The sequence below is a fragment of the Syngnathoides biaculeatus genome, chromosome 6, assembly GCF_019802595.1.
Source record: "Syngnathoides biaculeatus isolate LvHL_M chromosome 6, ASM1980259v1, whole genome shotgun sequence".
NCBI lineage: Eukaryota > Metazoa > Chordata > Actinopteri > Syngnathiformes > Syngnathidae > Syngnathoides > Syngnathoides biaculeatus.
In genome coordinates, this window is record NC_084645.1 from 6,836,082 (window position 1) to 6,861,437 (window position 25,356).

The 25,356-nt window shown below is 40.9% G+C and overlaps 2 protein-coding genes and 1 pseudogene across 6 annotated transcripts; 1 reads left to right on the forward strand and 2 right to left on the reverse strand.

Annotated features, from left to right (window-relative positions):
* Positions 1-4,125: 4,125 nt before the first annotated feature.
* On the forward strand, positions 4,126-4,651 carry zgc:162634 (uncharacterized protein LOC555881 homolog). The gene has a single exon (XM_061821638.1). The coding sequence runs from the start codon at positions 4,277-4,279 to the stop codon at positions 4,487-4,489; it is 213 nt and encodes a 70-aa protein (XP_061677622.1). The 5' UTR covers positions 4,126-4,276; the 3' UTR covers positions 4,490-4,651.
* A 138-nt stretch (positions 4,652-4,789) lies between these two features.
* Positions 4,790-21,238, reverse strand: LOC133501729 (uncharacterized). 5 transcript variants are annotated; one of them, XR_009795260.1, is made up of 5 exons: positions 21,143-21,238; positions 19,158-20,601; positions 10,165-10,231; positions 5,666-5,772; positions 4,790-5,009 (listed from the first exon to the last, which is right to left on the reverse strand). XR_009795260.1 is itself a non-coding variant. In XM_061821637.1 (4 exons), exons 2-3 carry the CDS (start codon positions 20,595-20,597, stop codon positions 5,674-5,676), a joined length of 1,539 nt encoding a protein of 512 aa, XP_061677621.1. In that variant the 5' UTR covers positions 20,598-20,601; positions 21,143-21,238; the 3' UTR covers positions 4,790-5,009; positions 5,666-5,673. The 5 variants fall into 5 exon arrangements, 4 of the variants coding, with proteins under 4 accessions (XP_061677621.1, XP_061677619.1, XP_061677618.1 ...); XM_061821637.1 differs by lacking the exon at positions 10,165-10,231; XM_061821635.1 differs by lacking the exons at positions 5,666-5,772; positions 10,165-10,231.
* LOC133502800 (5S ribosomal RNA) lies at positions 8,950-9,068 on the reverse strand (annotated as a pseudogene).
* Positions 21,239-25,356: the final 4,118 nt, after the last annotated feature.

Consider the following 25,356-nt stretch of genomic DNA (forward strand, 5'->3'; position numbering starts at 1 on the left):
CTCATTAGAGGGACAGCTAAAGTTGGATGTTTTGGAGACAAGGTTAGAGAGAGCAGAAGTCGATGTTTTAGACATGTCCAGACGTAAGAGAGAGAGTATATTGGTTGAAGGGTGCTGAGGATGGAGCTGCCAAGGGAGAGAGTGAGAGGAACACCAAAGAGAAGGTTGATGGATGTTGTGAGGGAAGACGAGGGCAGTGGGTGTTCGTGTGGAAGATGCAGGAGATAGGCTTACATGGAAAAAGACGATGCGGTGTGGCAACCCCTTACGGGACAAGCCGAAAGGAAAAGAAGAAGAATTGCAGCCACTTTAGTATGAGAACAAACAGCTATTATAACAAAGAATAAGTGTGGAGAGTCATTGAGCAATGAAAGTTTCTCACAAGTGAGTCATGTTTGTCTGGGTGCTTTCTTTGAAAGTACAGTAAGCCTCAGCCCTTGTTAATTGTTACTTGTATTTTTCCTGAATGAATGGTATTTTTAGTGATTAGTGATCAATTATATATTATTGATTTAATAAAGTCTGTTGGTGGCACAGTGACTCCGCTAGTAAAGCGTTGGCCTAACAGATCTGAGGTCCTGGGTTCAATCCCATCCCCGCCTATGTGGGGTTTGCATGTTCTCCCTGTGCTTGCGTGGGTTTCCTCTGGGCACTCCGGTTTCCTCCCTTATTCCAAAAACATGCAACATTAATTGGACACTCTAATTTGCCCCTAGGTGTGATTGTGAGTGCGGCTCTTTGTCTATAACATCAAATTACATCATTCGGCTGGCCTGAGAACATCTCGGGATCTCCCCGGAGGAGCTGGGCGAAGTGGCTTGGGAGAGGAACGTCTGGGTGTCCCTGTAAAGCTACTACCATGCGACCTGAACTTAGACAAGCGGTTAAAAAGGGATGGATGGAACTCAAATATGAACAGCGTTTTCTACGTACTGTATGTACTATCACACTTCAAAGGTTTGTGTTGGTGGACAAGCACCAGGTTTTGATTGACACTTCAATAACAGACATGCATAAACGTCATCTGTGCTGTTTGTATACATCATTCTTCCGCGTCCATGTAATTTCAAACCAGTGCTCCAGAAACCTGAATGATACCCCTCATGACTGAACAACCCAGACAAGAAAAGGCTCCTGGCTATAGTATCATACCTGTCATTTTGTTGGAAGTAATTCATATTGCTGTACTATACAGCTAATAGTGCAACTGCTACGTGTACGTGGGTCTACAAGTCTCAAAGCAGTAAGTGGAGTAAGCTAGGGTTTTGGTAGCTTCTCATCGTGACAGGTTTCTGTCAATATTCTGTCAAAAGGTGATCTTCCTTGCTAGCAAATATTGGTTTGTGGTCTTTGGGGTGAAATAAAGATTTGCCTCAAACAATGGATTGTTCACAGTTTTTATGAATACACAATTCCCGTGACAATATTTGATCGTTAAGTGTGTCAATTTTGCACTGAAATTAATGCCTGGATAGGACTGCATTTGCAATGGATCTTTTAAAGTTAATTCAATTGATACTGTACTTTTTTTATTTGACAGTGGTCACTGATGGTGTAGTGGTACACTCGCTTTACTTTGATACAAGCAGCATGGGTTCAGTTCCCACTCAGTGATGGGATCTATGCGCCCTGGAACTGACTGGCGACTGGTTCAGGGTGTTGTCTGCCTTTTGCCCAAAGTTGGTTGAGATAGGCTCCAGCACTCCCACGACGATGATAATTTGCTTGAAAAATGGATGGAATGATATTTGACAAATGAGTGTCATTATCCACTGTATTAATTATTTGTGGCGCATAGGTGATGCAGAAGAGACCTCCACTTTGCTCTACTTCTTGGAAACCTTTTGTGTGTTTTTTTTTTCAGCACTTCCCTGTTCTGGTTGTTAGTTCTGTATTTCTTGCCCAAATTATTTTGACTTCCTCTGTTTCTCTTGTCTTGTGGATTTCAAATCAGTGATTATCTGGTGACAGTTTGGGAAGTGTGGAGGCTCAGTGGTTAGAGCACTGGTTTGGTAAACCAGGGTTTGTGGTTTCGTATCCCACTGGGGCCTCCACTCCTTGAGAAGGGTTGCGTCAGGAAGGGCATCTGGTGTAATAATTCTGCCAAACATATATATGCGTTCATCTGAGATGATACGCTGTGGCGAAAGGGACAAGCTGAAAAAAAAAACAGACACACAGTTTGGGAAGTGTGCAGTCAATCTAGCCCCAATTTATTGTACTGCCTTTTTTAACTTTGTAACACTTGATATTTCGCAGAGATTGCAAACCTTTGTCAAATAAAGTCTGACAATGTGTTGGCTTTGTTGTTTTCCATGTTTCAGATAGAGCAGGGCATTAATAAGGAAACTATGTTGTAACTCAGGGACCCCCAAAAGGCAAAGTGATTTTTTTTAAGGCATTAAAGATCCATCCATCCATTTTCTTTGCTGCTTATCCTCGCAAGCATCACAGAAGTGCTGGAGCCTATCCCAGCTGTCATCCGGCAGGAGGCAAGATACACCGTGAAATTGTTGCCAGCCAATTACAGGGCACATGGAGACAGACAACAGTCGTACTCACAATCACACCTAGGGGCAATTTAGAGTGTCCAATTAATGTTGCATGTTTTGGGGATGTGGGAGGAAACCCACGCAGGAACAGGGAGAACATGCAAACGCCACACGGTCAGGGACAGGACTGAATCGGGTCCTCAAAACTGTGAGGCCAACGCTTTACAGCTGTTCCACTGTGCTGCCTCATTAAACATATTTAAATAAATTAAATAGTAACACGGTATTGTTATCAGCAAGTAGAGATCATCTATTTGTTGACTGATGAAACAAAGTGGTCACTGATGATGTCTAGGTACACATGCCTGACTTGGGTGCAGGCAGTGTGGTATTGATTCACGCTCAGTGATGGTGTCGATATCTAACCAGCGACTGACTGACGACCAGTTCAGGGATTAGTTTGCCTTTCACCCGAAACTAGCTGTGGTATACTCCAGCTCTCCCGTGAACCTTGTGAGGATAAGCGGATAATGGATGGAAAACATATTTCTCTGTATTCTGTACTAGGGAACAATGCTGCCATCACACGGACAAACGAGGGAACCTTTTAAATATTTACAACTTTTCTGAATCAAATGTACGAACGTGAGAACGACCAAGCCACAAACAACATCAATCCATCCATCCATCCATCCATTTTCTTAGCTGCTTATCCTCACAAGGGTCTAGGGTCAAGCACGTGGAGATAGACAACAGTCGTACTCACAATCACACTTAGGAGCAACTTAGAGAGTCCAATTAATGATGCATTTATGGGGATGTGGGAGGAAAACGGAATGCCCGGAGAAAACCCACGCAGACACGGGGGAGAACATGCAAACGCCACACAGGACCTCAGCACTGTAGGGAAACGCTTTACCAGGTGCTCCACCATGCCGCCCACAAACAACACATTTTAAATTTATGTGTTATTTAAAGCACGAGCGCAGAAAAAAAAGACAATACTAGTTAAATGATCAAACGGAACTTTGCAACGCAGATGCCCAAGTGGATGGGAATCATTTTTGAGTTACACCCAAACCTTCCGGAAGTAATTTTTTGACGCGTTTTACGCTCCCAAGTGGATATGTTGCGAAATATTTTGGGTCGATTTTTGATACAGTCTGTTTTTGTTCATCGTAACGTGGGATACACTCCTTCAATACAGGCAACAGTATCTGCTTTCACGTCAGTTAGGAACTACTCGGATGTGAAGGACACAACGAAGCAAGCGTGTGACACCTCCCTGCTCGACTTCTTAGTGTGCCCGCTTTCCAAGAAGCCACTCAGGTAAAATATGTTTTTCATTGTTCCCTTATATTTGCTATTTTTATGCAAACCCATTATATATATATATATATATATATATATATATATATATATATGGCTATAATATAGGTGACCTTCCGCATAGGGTTTGGTTCTTATACACAAGCAAACACCCGTGGTTAGTTCTTTGTCATGCTCCAACAGGTTTGAATCCGCGACCAATGAACTGATCAACGACGAGCTTGGCATTGCATACCCCATCAGAGACGGAATCCCCAACATGATCCCCCAGGAAGCCAGACTCGTACAGAAAGACTCAAACCCACGAGCACAAGAATAGTTTTCCCATCTTATCTTGCATCCTCAGCTCAACATTTGGCACTCCTCATCAAAGTAGAGCAACAGGTGCTGCTAAACTAATAACTCACTAAGTAGATGACTAATATTTGTTTCAAGTAATTCAGCCACCTGCAAGCATGTTTTCCTTGTCTATGATGGTCGGGCTAGTCCCCGTTGTGTCTATTTTTGGTTTGTTGTACTGTGCTACAATGGATGAGAACTTTCCTCAGGGCTGCACTAACAACAACAATCTATGTTTCTACAGTCTCCTGCTACCTGTCACTATTCCCGTGTATGTCTTCTTCCACTTGTGGAGCTGGATAGGAATTAAACTGTTCAGGCACAATTAATTTGTTGCTAAAATGTAAAATGATAAAGCATGACTGTCCCTTGTTTTCACGTTTTTATGTGTTAAACTCACTTTAATTTTGCTTTATAAAAATAATAGCTGCACGTTAATGTTCTGTAAAGATACCATATTCTCAATACAATAAACTGTACCAATAACATAATTTTAACTTTCAACATTAAGTTATTTCGTAGGTAGTCATTTTTCAGCAGAAACAATGACCTTTAAGATGATTTGAAGACTTGAACAGTTGCTTTTGTCTGTTACTTTGGCTTAATTATTTTTCAGAACCATAGTTGTTCAACCCAAGCAAAACGTTTCAGAAAAGTGTGGAAAATAAAACAACAGGATGCTGAGAACTTGGAAGGGGGGTTGGCTCAGTATCCCTTTTTGCCTTTGTCTTTCTCACTCGCTCTGCCCTGAACAAGTTTCATTAGAGGTGACTCTGGCCTGGGTGAACATCCATCTCCTTTGGTCTTGAAATAAAATGACTCATTCAGCCTCATCTGCACTGGCCTTACCTGGAAGCAAACAATGCATTTTATCACTCAGTACTGTTGTACCGTTCATATTACAATTTCTTCTTATTGGTGTTTGAGATAAATGCATTAGCACGTGAACAAGGTCAGGACATCTTCAGTAGTAACTCAAATTTGTGAATGAGTTGTTACTATTGTGAAATGATTGGCCTGCATCAAGAATAGAGACACAATTGGATAAAATAATGCATTTGAACCAACTATACTTTTGATTTAAAAGTTCTACTCATATCTCACTGCTCCATTTCATAGTGAAAGAACATTTTCACATGCCAGTTACTAATGCAGCTCAAAAGATTGAACAACTGTGTCGCCTCCAACATTCCAAAAATATAATGGTAGATTAATAGACCCAAGACTCCAGGCCAAGTGTGAATTTGAGTGTATATGGTTCGTGTCATCTAGTCACTGGTATTTCTTCAGTACAGTACTTAATTTTATTTTATTTTTAAACCACAAGAGGGAGTGTATGTTTCAGAATTGATTCACCAACAATACACAAGACATCCACCGAATTTCCCCAAAGCATATGTTTATACTAATCATAGATGTGAGCTGGGTGAAATTGCGATTATCAGCTGGGCCAGCATGTACCCCTTGACTCACCCAAAAGTCAGCTGGACTAAGCTCCATCTCACCTGTGACCCTAATGAGGACAAGCATGATAGAAAATTGATGGATGGATGGAAAAAGTCGTTGGACCTTCCTGCAACCGGTCACATTGTGAGACTGTTGAGCCACTCTTCTGCAAGAGAAAAAGCTCATTCTGTCAGATGAGTCCAAGTGTCTACCAAACAAGACGAGGCCCTCTTATTATTTGACCAATTACCGGTACAGTTCAGCACTTATTTATTCTAAAATGAGCACATCAAATGGAGTGATTCAGGGCAAGTGCAATACAATTTAACGACATGGATTAGCCACCATAAAGTTCAGTCGTTAACAAGCATGCTCGATAACATGCCTATGAAAGGATTTAAAAAAAAAAAGTTCACAGTTGTAAATTACATCACATTTTCCTTCAATATCTTTTGAAAATGTGTAACCAAGGAAATATAGATAGTTGTTCCTCCCCTGAATTTGCTAATGTCTGTTATAGTTCATGGAAGTGTTCATCCCGACTGACTTTGGGTGAGAAGTTTCTTACGCCCTGGGCTGGTTACCATTAATTGTAGGACAGTATGAAATTCAACTCATCACTGGTGCAGTCTTCTTACCTCCAAAATCATCACTTTCCAGGAAAGCAAAAAAATTAAACCATTAACATTGTATTGGTAAAAGAGAGCAGCATTTGTAAAACCTAAAGCTCTACCAACATCCCTTAATACATTTTAAAATAGTTATGAAAACTACATATATTATTCACTTTAAAGCCCAAGTGTCATTCCTATAAACACTCTAAAATAGATATTGTAATGAAAAATACATAACATTATTCACTTCAATGTCTATACGAAAAAATAAATGTGAGCGGAGAGCGTGTCATCCATGCGCAAAGTTGCAGAAGTGTCATTCTACGATATCCAAGTGCCCGCCACATTGGCTGCATCCTCTGTCCGTGACGTCACTCGGACATTCACCAATGAAAACAAGCGGTGCACCCTAACCATGGGAGACAAACGTGCCCCTTCTGACACGGAAGCTCTTTTCGGAAACACACAACTGAGTGAAGTTACCGGGGCAATATTACACTATTGTTTCGAGACCTTGGGGCAATATTACACTATTGTTTTGAGCCATATTCAGATGATATGCGATCACGGCCAAACCGCATCCCGTCCGATCCACTTCCGCAGCGCAGATGAGCCATTGCGGCACATCGGAGCCAGCCGGTGTGGCAATAATTGAGCCGAGCTGTGCTGCTTTTAGGGCGATGTTCAGAGCCGCCGCCGTACTCGATGAACACCGTCGAGCCGGGGCGCATTACTGCGCGCACGCGGCTGAGCGAAGCATTCTCAGCAGGGTTCTTCAGATTCGCCGCCGTCTGCGCTTCAGCCTGACGCCGTCCGACACGTAAATCGACATATTTCGTATGCGGATCTTTCGTTACGTATTGAGAGACCGATTACGTGGTCTGCCCCAAACTATCCTTTTTTTTTGAGTAGCTGCATAGACACCTACTTGTTATTTGGAACCCACAAAGCTCTCATCCTCTGCACCCGTGCAATCCATTTTTCACAACGAACCAGGTCTCTTGGAAAATTATGAAGGCTAAATCCATTCTCCTGAGTGTTCAAGCAATGTAATGAGCGGGCATTTTGGCTAACACGAAGGAACGAAACTAATGGAAACAAATGAGTCCACGGGGGGGGGGCACTGTCCTTTACATCACTTCCTGCTTCTTCTCAAAAACAAATCCATCGAGAGGATTTTCATGGCGGGAGTTACAAAAAGCTGTATACGTCAAAATCACGTTTTGTGGTGAAAAAACACATGGGCCCATATTGGCTGGTTTTTTCATTAATAACATCCATTAAAATCATCCATTTCATGACAGTAGCCCTTTAATGTCTATACGAAAAAAATGAGCGGAGAGCATGCCATTCATGCACAAAGTTTCAGAAGTCTCACTCAACATCGCAGTGGCAGCCATTTTGCCTGCAACGTCATTTACAGCTGTCACACTGGGACAGTCGTCATTAAGAAGACACTGCGCCACCTGCAATGGGAGACGAACAACAGATTTTCGGATTTTTACAAGGCACCTTTTAACACAGAAGCTTTTTTGAAGAAGAGAACATCTCACAATTGAGTGAAGTGACATGGGCAATATTACCCGATCATTTTGAGCCATATTTAGATATGTGTATCACTTCGAACTAACAACAGACTCCCAAACAGTATGTATGATAGTATGTAGCATGCTCAGGAGGACCCATGCCAGGCGTAGTAATTACTTCGGTGGTACCCAGACAGCGGTGGCCCGTGGCGAGGGAGAGCCCCTTTCTCCTCCTGCACGTGGTCAGACCACCTCCCCACCCGATCCACCTCCATGGCGGCAGCGGTGAACCATGGTGGCCCGCGCACATTGACACATTGAGCACCCCTAACTTACATACTTTATTAAGTTATTATGACACGGATCGTTTGTTAAGTTCTGAGAGAAGAAATACATCATCCCCAACCATCTATTTTTTTTTAATAGCTCTTTACACACCTATCTGTCATTTTCAACCCACAAAACTCGTCCTTTGCATCTGTGCAATCATTTTTCACGACGAACTGGGTCTTTTGGAAACGTGTGAAGAGTGAATCCATCTTCCCGAGGGTTCGAGCAATATCCAGCAATACAATGAGACGGCATTTTGGGTAACATGCAGGAAAAAACAGCTACTATCCCGCCAGTAAAACTGGTATAAACACACGAACTCCCCAGTGTGGGCATCTGTAAAAAATCACTTCCTGCTTCTTCTCCAAAACGAATGCCCCGAGAGGATTTTCATCACGGGAGATGCAGAAATCCATATATGACATCATGACGTGTGGTGAAAAAACGGATGGGTCCATTCCGGCTGCCTTTTTTATATTAAAAACATACTAAAAAGCATGCTTTACGTGTCAGTAGACCTTTAAGATCGGCAATTGATTTAGAGGAAAAAATAGATAATAATACTTGCGTAGGGCCTGACCAATAGTAACAATTTGTAAAAAATATTAAATTGACCAAATTTTGACATCAGAGGTTTTTGCCCCAGAGTAGCGATGTGTAAGTAGGAAGGATTATATCACTGACAGTCTCATGGTTCACTCGCCTGACTTCTTAACTGGCTGGGAAAGATCACATCATCTTCTTTTCCTTTCGGCTTGTCCCGTTAGGGGTCACCACAGCATGTCATCTCAGATGAACACACATTTGTTTGGCACAGTTTTATGCCGGATGCCCTTCCTGACGCAACCCCTCTGCATTTTAGCCAGGGAGAGAAGCTTACAGCACCTGGTATTCCCAGGCAGTCTCCCATCCAAGTACTAACCAGGGCCAAACCTGCTTAGCTCCCGAGATCTGATGAGCTCAGGCGTTCTAAGGGTAGCATGTCCGTAAGCCAAAGATCACATCTTCTACTACCTTATAATGAGGCCTTTATCATTATGGATCCTTTCCAACAAGGCCATTGAACATTTTGGTTATTATTGTAGCTTGCAGTGAGGTACAACTACACAGAATTTTTTTGTAATTTGGTTACCTCATTGAGATATGGAAGCGTAACACTGCCACACCAAAAAAAAAAAAGGTCGCGTTTCACAAAATAATGTGAATCAATTCACATTATGTGAATTGTTTCACGTTATGGCGTAGATTCGTTTCACATAATAATGTAGATTCGTTTCACATAACGTAGAAAACAATAAATAAATAAATTTCACCTCTCTTTACCCCACCACCAATAGACAATTACTTCTGTTTCGGGTGGGCGGGAGCAATACGCTTCTGTAAGACATCATTTAGTGTTGCACAAAACATGGATTTGGTGAGCTTTTTCCGGAGTCTTGGTATACCTTCAGATTGCCTCTAATGCAAGGAGCAAGAACATGTCAGTTTATTGTTACCATCCTATAGTTTTGTGCTCTGTTATTCTAGCTAGCAAACAAATTAGCACAAGTTAGCCCAGGGAAACTCCTGTGATAAATTATTTGCAGTATGTTTTCAAATTCATGCTTTGTTTGCTGTATTAGTAATCTTCAAGTCAAGGGCATGATTTCCTAACTGGTGGGTGGTCCAAGAACCAAGTGTGTCACCAACTCGCAGTCAGCTACAATAAACGGAGTCAGCAGTTCACCACATTGCCGAACGACACTTAATAAATTAGTTTGGATATGAATACACTACATCGTGACGTGGCACAATAACACTGTTTGATTTTTATGAATAGAAATGTTTTTAGTAAAAATATTTACTGTAATTACTTTCCTACTGAGGTTACGTCGCTGTAGTTGGAACGGATCTGTTGTAAACAGTCCACGTAATCCCCTGTATACAAGGCAGCTCAACCATTGGTTAGTGAAGGTCGTGGCTTGCAATATGCTTTAGGTGGGATGGCAAACTTATTTGAAACAGTGTCTTGGGAATGTGAATATCACTACAGTATGAAAGAAATGTTTTTAAAATGTAAGTGTAATCGGTGGCTATTTTTATACGTACCTTTTCCTTCATATTACATATTGTAAAAGTAGGATTCCAGACTGTAGCAATAAGGAAATGTGGGTCCCTGGGTAAAAACAGAGGACCACTTACAGGTCAGTTGTGGGAGGGGAATCAATTCAGGATCACACCCAGCAGATGTGTGGCAGTATTATATAAATTAAAGAGCCATATTATTGTATAATATCAGCATATAATGCATGCAGTCTATATGTATCTGTATAAACACAAATGATAAACTACCAGATAGACTTGTTGTCACTGCTCTGTTAATTAAATAAAAATAAGATGATAACTTAAAATAGAGATGATATACTGCAAAATAACAATAGTGTAGGAATATAAGCATATCAAAATAATCAAATTATGACTCTAGTATTGTCACAGAATGGAATCATCGGGCAACTGGTAATGCCCCTCTCCAGGTGTCCCCCAGTATTTGACTTGTAACATTTTCAGATTGTAGCAAAATTGCAGTTGTCATTGAATTGTGCTTACATTTGTTTTTGTCCACAACTGCAAAGCAGAAAAGAACCAACACAAAAAAAAACAACAAACGGGCTGAAAAGCCAACCAGGAAAGTTGAGTTGGGGTGGGTTCATGAAGCTAAACAAATAAGGAAATACAAAGGAGGGGGAGAAAGGATGATTGTGTCCAAAGAGTCCAAAAAAGCTGATATTTTCAATCTAATCAATAGTCTGGTTATACACTGTTTTGTAGAGATACAATTCGTGACTGCTGTTCTGCATGTTGTGACCAAAATACAAATGGAATTACAAATAAATACACAGTTGAAAATGGGGAACTGAATATTCATTCTTGCTTTATTGTATTTGTAATCATGATGGGTGAGGCATGAAGACCTTTCATTTCTTTAAAAATGAGAAGTGTTGAAAAACAAGTCCATTTAAAAACAGTTGTAATTTAACAATCTCTAGTCATTTGTCAACAGTTCAATTAAATATTTGAGTAAGAGGCGATAACCTTCTCTGATAAAAGAAAACAACTGTTCAATCAATCCATACTGGAGACATAAGTGTTTAAAAAAATGCATTTTGTATCATCCATAAATTCTCTTTACATCTTATCCTAACTAGGCTCACAGCTGTGTTGATGCCCAAGATAATTTCAGGCGAGAGGTAGAGCACACCCTGAACTGGTTGCCACCACACCCTGTAGTATCAATTTAAAAAAAATGAGGATTGGGTGCCCATTCTCAATAACTACAAGTCATGTAAACATGATCTCACCAACACAGCGCCACATTTTGAAATACCTTGACATGTTGGATTTCTGATCATCCTTCATTTACTTGTCATAAATTTTAATACACCTGTTGCTCCATTCGGATAAATTCCTCTTGTAACATATAAATCCCAGAATTTCAGAAAAAATGATTTGTCTCTCTGTGCGTTGGTAATGGCTGGCGACCACTTCAGTGTGTAACCCACCCTCTTGGTCAGCCAGCTGGGATAGGCTGCAGCAGGCCTGGGACCCTTGTGAGGGTAACCGGTACAGAAAATGGATGGATGAATGATTTGTCAGACATCCATAAATTTAAGATGTGTGGACCAGAAGGAAGGATGATTTTTCTGAGAATTGTAGTGATTAACCTAAAAATATTCATTTATACATTTTTAAGTATGTCTGCTCTCAGGAAAAGATACAGCTCAATGGCCTCATCTGCTGTGGTGGGTGAGAGAAAGAAATTTTCTGTCATACGCTAGCACAAGTTGAATACAGTCTCATCACAAGAATATGGTCCTCTCTGTTGGCATTCTTGTTTACAAGCCTGCAGTGCCTCATGAGTGACCGGTTGTAACTTATCTTGGCCTCCAAAGAGATGATGGATGGTGTACAACAACTTTGGACATCCACTTGGAGCTAGTCCAATTATGCTGTTACAGATAACGTGGGTATTCCACAAATGAGCAACTTGCTGCAGTACCTCCTGCAGAAGAAAAAAACATTCATTACCAGTGAAAACAACAAATAATAAATGCTTTGCATTTTGACTCAATATTATACATGCAAACATACTGTTAACTGTTTGAGAGTGAAGGAGGCAGGAGTGTAGAGAAGGCAATGATGACAGGGAGGAGAGATTGACATTTAAAAATAGACCATTGAATTAAAAAAATATATATACATTTTTAGGGAAAGGGGACATAAAGGAGCAGGGGGGAGGATATAAACATAAGATAAATAGATAGATGGATAATTATTTAACTTATTTATATGATGCCTACCTCAATGATGTTCAGGCAAGTAAACAATAGAAGCTGTCTTTGAGTTCCTGAAGACTGTTAATCCAGAATTGAGAATGATGCTTTCTCAAAAAGGCCCACCACCTTTCAATCTTCTGTGATTATTCGACCCAGGAATGAAGCAGTTCCTGACATTGTGGTCCATATCCCTACTCCAGAGTAGGATTCTCTGCCACTGTGATGTTTTCTTCCGATATGAAATAACCAGCGATGGTCCTGCGGTTGCTGTTTCTTGAATTGACATGGAGGCAAACAATGAGCCTTGAAAAGCCATCAATGGCTCCATTGATGCAAAGACCAAAAGGCTGTAGTACGAGTCAAAATGCCAGGTAAAATTAGGCCCGGGGATAACGTACGTACGTCGGGTCAAGCGATTTCTCCGCCTTTGCGCAACACCACTGGGTCTAAAAACTTAAGCAGGTGTCTCACGGTGCTCTGGTTCACAACATACCCAGTTTAGATGCAGTGGAGATGGTGTAGTTTGTATCCACGGTGCTTTCCATGGCCCTCCAGCTCATCGATTAGAAATGACGCAACCTCCAGTGGGTCAAACTGATTAATCCTTCTGAACAGTCCCATGCATTTTAAATGACGTCTGAGAATACGCATACTTATTACAAGGCCATCCACCGAGCTCAACAACTGCAAAATCTCTCCATGTCTCAACCCAAGCATGAAATAGAACTTCATCAAACCTTTTAAATGAGCCAAACTATCCATCCTGCAGAAACACAGTTTCGAAGCAATAACTTCCAGTTCAGGTCCCTGGCAGAGCCAATTCGGCAAAGCCCGACGAACATGCATCTTCTTTTCCAATCTTAAATCATTTTTATTATTTTTATTATTATTGAAGATCTGGGTAGATGTACAGGAATGTACAGTATATGTTTGATATATAAAAGAGGGGTGAAATGTATTTATTTATTATTTTCTACATTATGTGAAACGAATCTATGTTATAACGTGAAACGATTCACATAATAATGTGAAACAGGACCTTTTTTTGGGGGGGTAAGACACTTCCGTATTGAGACACTGCATGTATAGGAATCAAAATATCAGAAGCAGATTTGTGTGATGCAATAGCAGTTACTCACATTTGAAAAATGTACGGGTGTGGTCAGTCATGCTCACAGATATAAAGTTACAGGTGTGGTCCACCAGTCATGCCCGCAGATAAAGTTTCGGGTGTGATTAGGGATGGAATCTCAAGACCTTAAAATAACTTATTGGATTGATATAACCCAACTGTAAACCAAACGGGTTGCAAATTTGCAACAGGCTTAATATAATCAAAAATTTTAAATCCAGATTATCATTTTCTGAACGTATCGGATTTTTCTCTCTGCTAAATTTTATTTGGTCCAGAAAGGGTTAAAAACAAAATAAACAAATACATAACTAAGATAGAAAACAAAAATTTAAAACTCAGAAATGATAATTTCCAATTTCAACTGATATTAGTAGAACATGATATAAAACGGTATTTAAAATTTTTCATCAATAAAAATTCTTGATCTGACAAACTTTATCTGAAAAATAGTTAAGTGCACTGGCCTGTCAAGGAATAAACACGAACGGTCTGTACTCGCAATGTTTTGAAAATGCTGAAAGTTTAGTCCGACATTATCGGCGTTCATGGCAACAAGCTTGAGATACATTGGAACAAAAATTCCTGTCGGCAATCATGACGCATTGTTGTGGGGGGAGGGGGGTACGCACCACAGGACTGCTGTATATAGGAGGCCGGCTTGCGAGAAGGCGCCTTTATGTGCATGCGCCGACGTATTGGCCACACCTGAATCAAGTGACGAAGTGCATGATAGTCTCAAGTTTTTTTTTTGCTTTTTTTTTTTTTACGCCGTCACACTGCCCCGCGATCGACGCAATGAGCACCCCTGGTGTAACTGAATTTCCTTTGACATGGCTCATATTGTTGATGACTTTCGACGTAAACGCGCTTGCATTACGTGAAGTAGTTCTGAACATGCGCTTTCGTACATGCTCCGTACGGCTACAGGGTTCATACTCAGTCGGACCCAAAAGAATTTAAGAGCTTTTTAAGGCCATTCTTAGGGGCTGACACGAAAAATTTAGGGCTGACACGGAAAAAATTTTGTGCCGACACAAAAAATTTAGGGCCATCGTGGGAAATCAAGAATAAGGAAAAAAGACTCACCCAATGGTGCCATCGGCTGTTCTTGGTTCATCAAAGGTTCCAGTACCTAAGTACCTGTGACAGTGATCACCTATCGCCCCTTGTGGTAGTTCTCATTGATATGACCATTGTCAACGTCTTCACATAACAGTCTACAGAAAAACAGATTCTAACTACAATTGCAACTATATACACAAATGTCTTCTACTGATGTCTGTTTCAGCACCCCTACTCTAGCTCCTTGAGCCTACCCAGTGCCTCCTCTATTTGCTGCTGCAGAGGTGCCAAAGAAGCTCTCTTGTCCTTTGCTCTGCCTCTGAGTCCATTGGGCTCGGTGATAAACCTCAGCTTCCTCTTTTCTTCTGCCTGCTCACACAGCCTGTCAGCCTTTTCAATAAGCGTAGATATGTCAGTCTCTATTCTGGCTTTTTTGGCTTTGAGGCAGTAGAGATGAAAAGTGGGCAGCGATGCCAAATGTAGCCAGGTACGAAGTCTTCCTTTCCCCACAGTGGTAGTTTTTAGCAATGTCACTGTCTGGGAACATGACTGCAAACACTTTCGAATTATTTTCACAAGATTTGTAACTGTAATGGCTGCAGATCACTTTTAAAGTCCACACGATCTCTGGCTTTAACGAGTCCACCTTCGTGTATTGAACTACGTTCATAGAGCCTGACTTCTGGCTGGTTGAAGTCGATGGCTGGACAACTGTAGGTGCGCATGCACTGCTAGTACCACTGCCTGAAGTTGATGCTTCACTACCTTTATATTTTAGAAACAGATTCATACCAACGGAAGATGAGAGAGTCTTCGCCAAATCAGCGTGTCTCCTTTTTTTCCGGTGCGACTCCAGCGCTTTGACGCCCATCTTTCCTAGCTGGTAGCTCTGCTTGCACAGATGGCAGTAAAACATGTGCCGATCTTTTGCATCTCAACACACCCAGCTTCCAAACTCCTTACTTTCAACCCAAGCATCTTGAAAAATGCACTTCTCCATGATACAAGTTGGATCAATGAAAGACGTAACGAAGACGAAGTGAAATGGCGACTCACGGAAACGAACAATGGAATATCAACGACAAGATGGCGACTCGTTGTCAACGCGGTGACTTCCGTTGACAATTTCCGGCTGTTTTAGACGCAAGACGGATCGCTATTTTTTTCAATAAAAAATCTTTTTTTTTCGGGAGAATTTTGGCGGTAGAGGTCCTCCCTTTGATTTTTTATAATTTAAGGCCTTTTTAGGGGCTTGACCGGTTTTCGCAGATTTTAAGGACTTTTAGGAGCCCCTAAATGCACCTTCGAAAATTTTGGGGTTTTTAGGGACTTTTAGGGACGCGTGCGAGCCCTGGGTTAACTTGCATTTCCTGTTTCCGGGTGAATACCGGTTGTTTTGGAGCAGGCTCGTTCAGTTAATGTTTCTGAAATAAACATGTAAATTAATGTCAAGACCACACAAAATAAGCCATGTCTTGAGAGAATGCGGGAGGAGGGGCATTACTGTTACTAGTGTTAGTGCCTCAACATGCCTATGCTCGTGAAAGCAAAACAACGAACTCAAAAACATTTGCTCAATGTTGTCAACTAATATCCGGATTAATTTTAGGCAATTTTTCCTCAATTTTCAGGAGCAATTTTCATGAAAATTTAAAAATCTGGAATTCTGGGAAAATCCGGAGGAATTTCATCACTGAGTTATTTAATATTTGGTACAAAAGCCTTTGTTAGCAATGACGGCTCCGAGATGTCTCATGTATGGAGAAACTAGTTGCATGCATTGGTTTGGTATGATTCTGGGCCATTCTTCCACCCAAGCAGTCTTCAAATCTTGAAGGTTCTTTGGGCTTTTGTGGATCTTGAATTTCAGCTCCTTCTATTAATTGGATTCAAGTCAGATGATTGGCTGGGCCATTCTAACAGCTTTTTTTGTCTGAAAATTGTGCCAAACATATATATGCGTTCATCTGAGATGATACGCTGTGGCGACCCCGAAAGGGACAAGCCGAAAGGAAAACAACAACAACAACATTGGAAGTATGTTTTGGATCACTATAATGTCCACCATTGTTTCATTTCCATCTTCCTAGATGGCAGCAGATTTTTGTCAAAAATAAATTGGTAAATCTGTCCATTCTTTCATAATCTAGTGTAATTTACGGTGGTATCTATTGTCAATCCATTGATGAAAGATAGCAGTAGATGATCTATATCTTCCCAAAGCATATAGAAGGGAAACGTTTTCAACTTCAAGATATTGTGTACCACGGGAGAAAATGACCTTTCGCATTTCACTATATGGACTGACTAGTCTAACGTTAGAACTTAGATCAAGTCAAAGTAAATCACAATCTCATACTTATTATAGTTAGATACTGACACATTACCTGTGTTATATCCCAGAAATGTTTTTAATGTAACTCAGGGGTGCCCAGATTTTTCCCCCAAGATCTATTGATCTGATTTGATTATATGAATACCTAGTTTTGAAATTGAATGTCTATTGATGTCTTAGATCTGATTTGATTATATGAAAACCTAGTTTTGAAATTAAATGTCTATTGACCTCTTTAAAAGTGTCTGCCTCAGTGCAATGTCAATAAATTATGATTATGGTATTAAGTAACAACTACATATTCGGGTATAACAACTCAGTAAGTTATTTTAAGGTCTTGAGATTCCATCCCTAATCACACCTGCAACTTTATCTTCAGGCATGACTGGTGGATCACATCTGTTACTTTATATCTGCGGGCATGACTGACCACACCCATACATTTTTCCAATGTGAGTGACTGCAGTATTAATATATCAATGTATATGCACCATATTTTTCCAACAATAAGGTGCACTTTGAAGTCTTACATTTTCTGCAAAATGGAGAACACACCAAGTGCACAAGTTCCATCCATTAATTTTCTTAGCCACTTATCCTCACAAGGGTCATTCAATTTAGTGTCTCCAATTAATGTTGCATGATTTTGGGATGTGGGAGGAAACTGGAGTGCCCGGAGAAAACCCACGCAGGCAGAGAGAACATGCAAACTCCACACAGGTGGGCCGGGATTAAAGCCTAACCCTCAGAACTGTGATGCCAAAGCTTTTCGGCTCAATCCGCCATGCCGCCCACAACAAGTTCCATAATTTGTAATCGCTATTGTGTGACTAGTCCAACACTAGTTACATTGTTAGCAATCATGTTAGCGTGTGTTTTAGTGTGTCTATAAGCTACCATATTTTGGCACTCATGAGACAATGAGGAACAATTTCAATTTTAGATTTGTAAGCAGAAGAAGCTTACATTGTCCCACATCCTGGCAGTGTAGCAAATCATTACTCAAGATATTCACACTCACGGTGTCACATAAAAACTGAAATTATCATACCACAGCAAACAGAATAGAATTTCTGGCAAATAATACAATAAATAAACAATTGCTGAAGAAATAATTGACACAAAACATGCACTTTAAACGGAATTTACATCCTCCCAGCATGCTTTGCAGCTCTAATGAGGTCCTTAGTGCTGCAGGGGCAGATCCTCAAGTCAAATAGAAGGTACCCATCTCTAATATTAGTCATCCATCCATCCATCCATTTTCTTAGCCGCTTATCATCACAAGGGTCGTGGGAGTGCTGGAGCCAACCCAGGTGTCAACGGCAAGGAGGCGAGGTAAACCCTGAACTGTTTGCCAACCAATCGCAGGACTATATAGAGACAAACAGTCGCACTCACAATCACACCTAGGGGCAATTTAGTGTCCAATTTATGTTGCATGTTTTTGGAAAGTGGGGGGGAAACCAGATTGCCTGGAGAAAACCCACGCAGGCACGGGGAGAACATGCAAACTCCACACAGGTGGAGCCAGGATTGAACCCAGGACCTCAGAACTGTGAGGCCAAAGCTTTCCAGCTGTTCCACCGTGCCATTACTTCAGTTATAATTTTGTTTTATTTGCTGTTTATGCTATTCTGTGTGCTGTGCTGGGTGTGATCATCGTAGTTTTGACGTGACACCATGAGTGTGAACATCTTGAGTAACGACTTGCTTATACTGTCATTTTGTGGAGCAATGTGATCTTCTTCTGCTTACAAATGTAAAATTGTAATTGTTCCGCACAGTCTTGGGATCACCATCGTATGGTAGCTTACATATATGCTAAAACGCATGTTAGCATGCATGCTAACAATCTAACTGGTGTGTTCAGGTGTAGTGTGCTAGTCAAAGAACAAATGTTGGATTTTGGAACTTAGCATACACATAAGACATATATGCCCCATATATTTAGGAGAGAATTTAAGACTTCTAAGCACACCTTATGGTCATTACAATACAGTATATTATGAAAAAAAACTTTGAGAGCAAAATCCGCAAATATGCGGGGCCATGAATGGTGAACCGCGAACAGGCAAGGGAACACTGTAACGGACAATCGCTGACCCCTAGTCAGTTAGACTGAAGTTTTGCTGCTGTGTGAAAAAGTATGAAATTCCTAACTTTCACTTTGCGCTTTCCATGTCTAAGAACATGAGCCTCAATGAGTGGAGATGAGGACGGAGGTTGTTGTCACCTGGTGCAGGGCAACCTTTTTGCTTCGGCACGGTGGATCATTGCAGTCGGTGAAGGTCGTCGTGTCTCCCGACTTGGGGTCTGACTGCGTCAGAGGACTCATGGTGGTCTTTCCTTTCCGCTTATCACTAACAGCAACCCTTTTCTCCACCTCTGGGTTTTTCATGGTTAAAGAACTGAATGATGGTGCATTGATGTCTTTGGGGAATGGTGGCACACCACTTTCACAGCACTTCTCATCCTTTCGGACTTCACTCACTGACTCCTTCACAGCCCATCCAAGGTCTTTCCTGGCCCTTTTTGGCAAGCTCAGGTCCAAAGGCTTAACAAGGTCGCAATCTGAAGCCAGTCTTCTCTTTCTCAAGAAAGCCAAGTAGGAGGAAACGTGATCAGTGAAGAAGTTTTCTGTCTGTGTGGCAGTACATGCTTTGGGTTTGAGGGGAGCATGGAGAGAGCAAGAAAAAGCCTGCTGGATTTCCTCACAGTGACACTGCTTTGACTTAGCAACCTTTGGTGACCTATCTGCTACTACTGACTCATCCATGCAAAGAGTCATCATATTAGGACTCGATTGAGAAAAAGTTGAAGTAGCTTTCTCCCCAGTGAAGTTTGCTCTTTCTATTTGAAAGGATTGTTTTTTCTTTCGGATGCGTAATCTGTCCTTCACCTCACTACTTGCCTTTGCTGTCTGCTGGTGCTGCTTCTTTTTTCTGGGAGGCTGACAAGAATCACTGTCTTGGTATTTTATCTGGTCCCAAGAGTTGTGTAATGTTTGTGTTTGTTGTGAAACTCGAGTAATAGCTTTGTAACTGTCTTCCGCACTGGAGTCTGAGGAGGATGATCTGAAAGTCTTCTGGGTGATAAACAAGTCTTGACTGTTGCTATCTTCGCAACAAATGTCTTTTTCTTGTAGTTGAGATTGATATTGTACTACTTCCCTGACCAAAGAATATCTTTCACAATTGCTCATAGGAACCGTCTTCAAGTCTTTACACTCTTTTGGAAACTTGGGATGTGCAGAGGAAAAATTGGGACGTTTGACACGGGCATATTCATGTGTCAAGTTAAATGCCACTTTCTTTCTTCTTTGCCCTTCTTTCTTGGAGTCCTGAAGTAAGTGATCTGACCTCTGCTTTTGAGCACTGTCATGCAGATTTGATATGTCAGCTTTAGTTTCAGCCGGCACTGGAGTGTCACTGCTGCCAAGTAAACTATGTAAATCCAATAACTTCTTCTTTCTCTTCTTTTTGTCCTTCTTTGACTGGATTACATCTTTGAATGTGGAGTTTTTCTTTTTCTTGGGAATGCTGCCATTTACGTCTAAGGTTATATTGTTTTTTCTTTTTGACCCATTTTTTCTCCTCTTTGCACTTTTTTTCTTTTTACTTGTTCCAGGGGAAATCAACGACTCCCAAAACATGTAGTCCATCTCTTCTGACATGGCACTGTCAAATAAAAACAAATGTTTGACTATATTACACAAGGCTAATTCCCATTTGTTGGCCTACTAAAAATTATAACACAACAACATGTCATGTTGTAACAGGTTTGCTTTATTTAAACAAAAAGAGGTTCTTATGAAAACGGTTACGTTCCAGTGCACGAGTAGATTATGTACTGTAGGCTAGTTTTTAATTGAGGCTGATGGAAAAGTCACGGATTTCATTATTTCTTCACAGTACTGTACAGCATTTGTATTTTCAAGAAAAGCCCAGCAGTGACTTCACGGGTAGAACGTATAAGTCTAGTTAAAGAAAAACATGCACGGAATCAGTATACAATACTTCGACGAAGATAATTTACACTCGTGTTTTAAAGCCTTGCTAACCTAAATCGACGACGGTCGAATGAATCCAGCATGAGTGAAAAAAATATCTGTATTTGCCACAATTTAACACTTTTTTTCCCGACACCAATACTCGTTCATTGTATAAGCATTTGATGGTCATACTGTAATGTTTAACTGTGTCGAAAAGATGAGGTTACCTGAATATGTAGCAGAAAGTTTACTTCAAGTCCTTATCAAAAGAGCCCACGACATTGCCGCGCTTGAGTTGCGTTCACGAGCATAATGTAATTTACAATTTACTTCCGGCTTTATCTCCAACATTTAAAGACCGAATCAAAAGACGTGATGAAATAAAAAGGGTAAACAGAAATGTTTTCGTGGTCTTTTTTAAACTAGTATTACAACGATTATCACGGTTTTTGTTTTAAAAGACAAGTGGCGACAGTGCACTGAAAAAGCAGGTATGATTCTCCCAACAATAGCTGTAATTTCAAGTATCCAGAGAAGATGGCAGTGTTGTGCATTTTATTTTCATTCTCTGCTGGCTGTAAATTGTGGCAACTCGTCAGCCCACTAAATATAAACTAAAGATACTTGACAAGGTTTGGAAATAAAGGCTTGGTTTGGTGAGATTTCAGGCGCATCTCTCTCTATATATAGACATATCCATCCATCCATTGTCCGAGCTGCTTAACCACACAAGGAGTCGCAGGAGTGCAGGAGCCTGCCCCAGTTATCTTCAGGCAGGAGGCGGGGTATAATCTGAACTGGTTGACAACCAATCGCAGGGGACATAGAGATAGACAACAGTCGCCTTCACAATCACACCTCGGGGCAATTTAGAGTCTCCAATGAATGCATGGTTATGGGTTGTGGGTGGAAACCAGAGTGCCCAGAGAAAAACCCACGCAGGCATGGGGAGCGCATGCAAACTCCACACAGGTAGGGCTAGGATTTAAACCCCGGTCCTCAGAACTGTGAGCCCAACGCTCTACAGCTGGTCCACCATCCCAGCACAAAAAATACAAAAAAAGTATTAACCAATGAACAGATGAACACTTGTCCACAAATCATATCCAGGTACTGTATAAATCCACGAAATCTGAAACATCACCTTTCATTGGTCATCTACTATGTCATTTCTAGCCGACAAAGTAAAGGATCTAAAATTCCTGAACGACTGTCCTTAACCCCGAAAGATTGCGTAGGAAATTAATTGACAAAGACAAAAAATTAAGGACATTTTTGCTATAATTATAGTTCGGGTTAATTAGTTTTATAAACACCAAATGTAGTTTGATTTATCCATCTATCCATTTTTGAGCCGCGTATCCACACAAGCGTCGCAGGAATGCTGGAGCTTATTCCAGCTATCATTGGCCAAGAGTCGGGGTAGACCCTGAACTGGTAGCCAGCCACTTGCAGGGCTAGTGTCATGACCCGAACTCAAGGCTGAACCCAAGATGCATGACTCATGAGACCAGGTACAGTTTGGGGAGCGTATTTATTCGATCCATCGTCGATACACAGGCAGGCAGTCCAAACAGTCAACAGTCTCAGAATCACAAGGCGAAGAGGCAAGGTCATCTACAAGGAAATGTTCGATACACAAAGGATCAAAGACATGAACAAGAAATAGCGGGAATGTTACATCAAGATACAACAATCTGGCGAAGGACCAGACCAGACGCGTGCCACTACATCGCAACACTAATCAGTACAAACAAGAAGGAGGTGCGCAGCAGGTTGAGGAAAGGCATGCCCATACAGAAAGTTTGAGTTACTTTTTTTTTCAAAACGTTTTCATTTTCATTTTATTTCGTTAACTAAAATGTTATTATTGTTTTCAATGTGAGTTTTAGTGGGTAGATAGGGTTAGGGTTATTTTCAAAATGGTTTGATGCTGAAATTGATAACTATTTTTTGAATTTATCTAATAATTTATTTATAGACCTTGAAATAAGCTTTCCAATGTCACATCCAAGATCAATGTGATAGGTTAAGAACAAACAAACGTATTAAAGGGGACTCTCTGATCGAAATGTATTTTACTGAATGAAATGCCCATAACGTTCTTAATTTTGTGGATATTCTTATGAAACTATCAGACGATAACCATTGACGCATCAGCAGGCTATTTCAATGCTATTTTCCATGATGCATCACTAAATAGCGTGACAGGGTTAACTTGCTACGTCACGCCTCACTTCTTCAGAATTCAGTGCTTCGCGTCCCCCCCCCCCCCAAAAAAAAGCATAAAAAAATAAACTTGGAAAAATAAAGCCATATTGGCATATTGCGGGAAGATTGATACAAGTTGCATGAATGGTCACCGGCGTGACATCTACCAATGAGAGCATGTGTGGATTTATCTCGTGAGCTGATTGGCTGTATTATTTATGATCAAATCCTGGCTGGTGACGATGATGAAGATGCTGAAGAAAGGGAAGAAACGGACCTCAAGCCAGTAATAGTGATGCTAGGAGCGATTCACCCCTTCGAGGACGAGGCTTTTTGGCAAGCCAAGTTCAAAACCGTTACGCCCTCAGAAGCGTGCCTCTATATGTTGAGGCTTACTCCGCAATGATCCTGCTCATCATCATGTGGAAGAAGACTTTCCGAACCTCATCAGTGAGGCAGAGCACCTCCCTGAGCAGGTTTTCGACATGAATGAAACAGGCCTTTTTTTTTATATGGATGCCTTCACGCACATTGGTCTTCAGGGAGGAAGTGAAGAGGCCAGGCTTCAAGCCGTACAAAGACCATGTGACTGTCATCATGTGTGGCAATGTTAATTATGTGTCTACGTTAAATCTTTATTTACATAATGTACAACCTCGTACGCACGTCATTTGGGTTAACTAGTCTAGGTGCTGACGGTGCAGCAGATGGTTTTATTTTGCAGAACATCGTGGTGGGGAGTTGGTGTCTTTGTTTCAAAGCGCTTTGGCGGCATTGTGAACTATCGTATGTACTGTATGAAGTGATGTTAATGCGCACACTCAAGGAAGAGGAGGAAGTGAGTGAGAGTTGCTATGTTTACCTTTGATGATGCGCAGCTAATCAGCTCACGAGATAGTAAATCCACACATGCTCTGGTTGGTCCATGTCATTTGGGATGACATCACCCAAGGATTATCAATCGCATTGTATCAATGCGCCTTCCCGCTACAGTACGTAAAGTATGCTGGCTTTTTTTTTTTAAGTGGTTCATTGGTCCATGTCGTCGCGCCGGGGATGGCACAATGTATCAATGCGCTTTCCCCCGTAGTATAGTGCGTACTGTACTTGTATTCTGATCCGGCCTTTTTTTTTTTTTTTTTTTCGGGAAAAGGGTGAAAAAAAAACATGACGCTGTGAAGCCGCAATAGGTGAAGTGCCAAGTAGAGAGGGTTTACTGTATAAGGTTTTTATAATTAAATATTTAACTGAATACCTCTTTTGTCTCAACTATGCAAAGTACAAATACTATATACATATCTAAACATTCTGGTACCCGCATAAACAGCCATCCATCCGTCCATTTTCTTCGCCGCTTATCCTCACAAGGGTTGCAGGAGTCAATCCCAGCTGTCATCAGCCAGGAGGCAGGGTACACCCTGAACTGGTTGCCAGCCAATCGCAGGGCACATAGAGACAAACAGCCACACTCACAATCACACCCAGGGGCAATTTAGAGTGTCCAATTAATGTTGCATGTTTTGGGGATGTGGGAGGAAACCGGAGTGCCCTGAGGAAACCCACGCAGGCACGGGGAGAACATGCAAACTCTACACAGGTGTGTCCGGGATAAAAATATATTATAAATCAGTAAATGGTTTAGGTCCTGAATACATGAAAGAAATGGTTACAGAATGCAAATGCAGTATAGCTCTGAGATTGACAGACTCAGCTCATATAGTGGAGCGCAGAATCCAAAGCAAACATGGTGAAGTAGCATTAAGCTATTATTATTGCACACAAATGGAATAAATTGCCAACAGAGGTGACATCAACCCTAAATGTGAATGTTTTTAAATACAGATTGAAAAAATTCTTTTTCTCGTGCAGTATTTCCACTTTTTTTATTTCTTACACTGTATGCTGTTTTTAATTTTACTTTTATTTTCCATTTATATATATATATATATATATATAATATATATATATATATATATATATATATTGTAATTTTTGTTGTGTCCCCCCCCAGTTTTAAATGTTTCATTTCTTTGTATTCAAATCCTTTTCATTATGCACATGCACTCTTTTTGGCACATGCACTCTATAAATAAAATTGTTTTTGTTTTGCTTTGCTTCGATAATCAGGTACCGAGGTTCAGGTATTTTATCAATTATCATTTACTACTATTATTTATGTGTATATATCCATCCATCTATTTTCTGAGCCGCTTATCCTCACGAGGGTCGC

Coding starts and splice junctions, on each gene's coding strand:
- zgc:162634 (XM_061821638.1), top strand. CDS start 4,277: ATGTTTTCCTTGTCTATGATGGTCGGGCTAGTCCCCGTTGTGTCTATT.
- LOC133501729 (XM_061821633.1), bottom strand. CDS start 20,597: ATGTCAGAAGAGATGGACTACATGTTTTGGGAGTCGTTGATTTCCCCT. Junction 12,116..19,157: donor AAAAGGTTGCCCTGCACCAG/GTGACAACAACC, acceptor TTTCTTCTGCAG/GAGGTACTGCAGCAAGTTGC.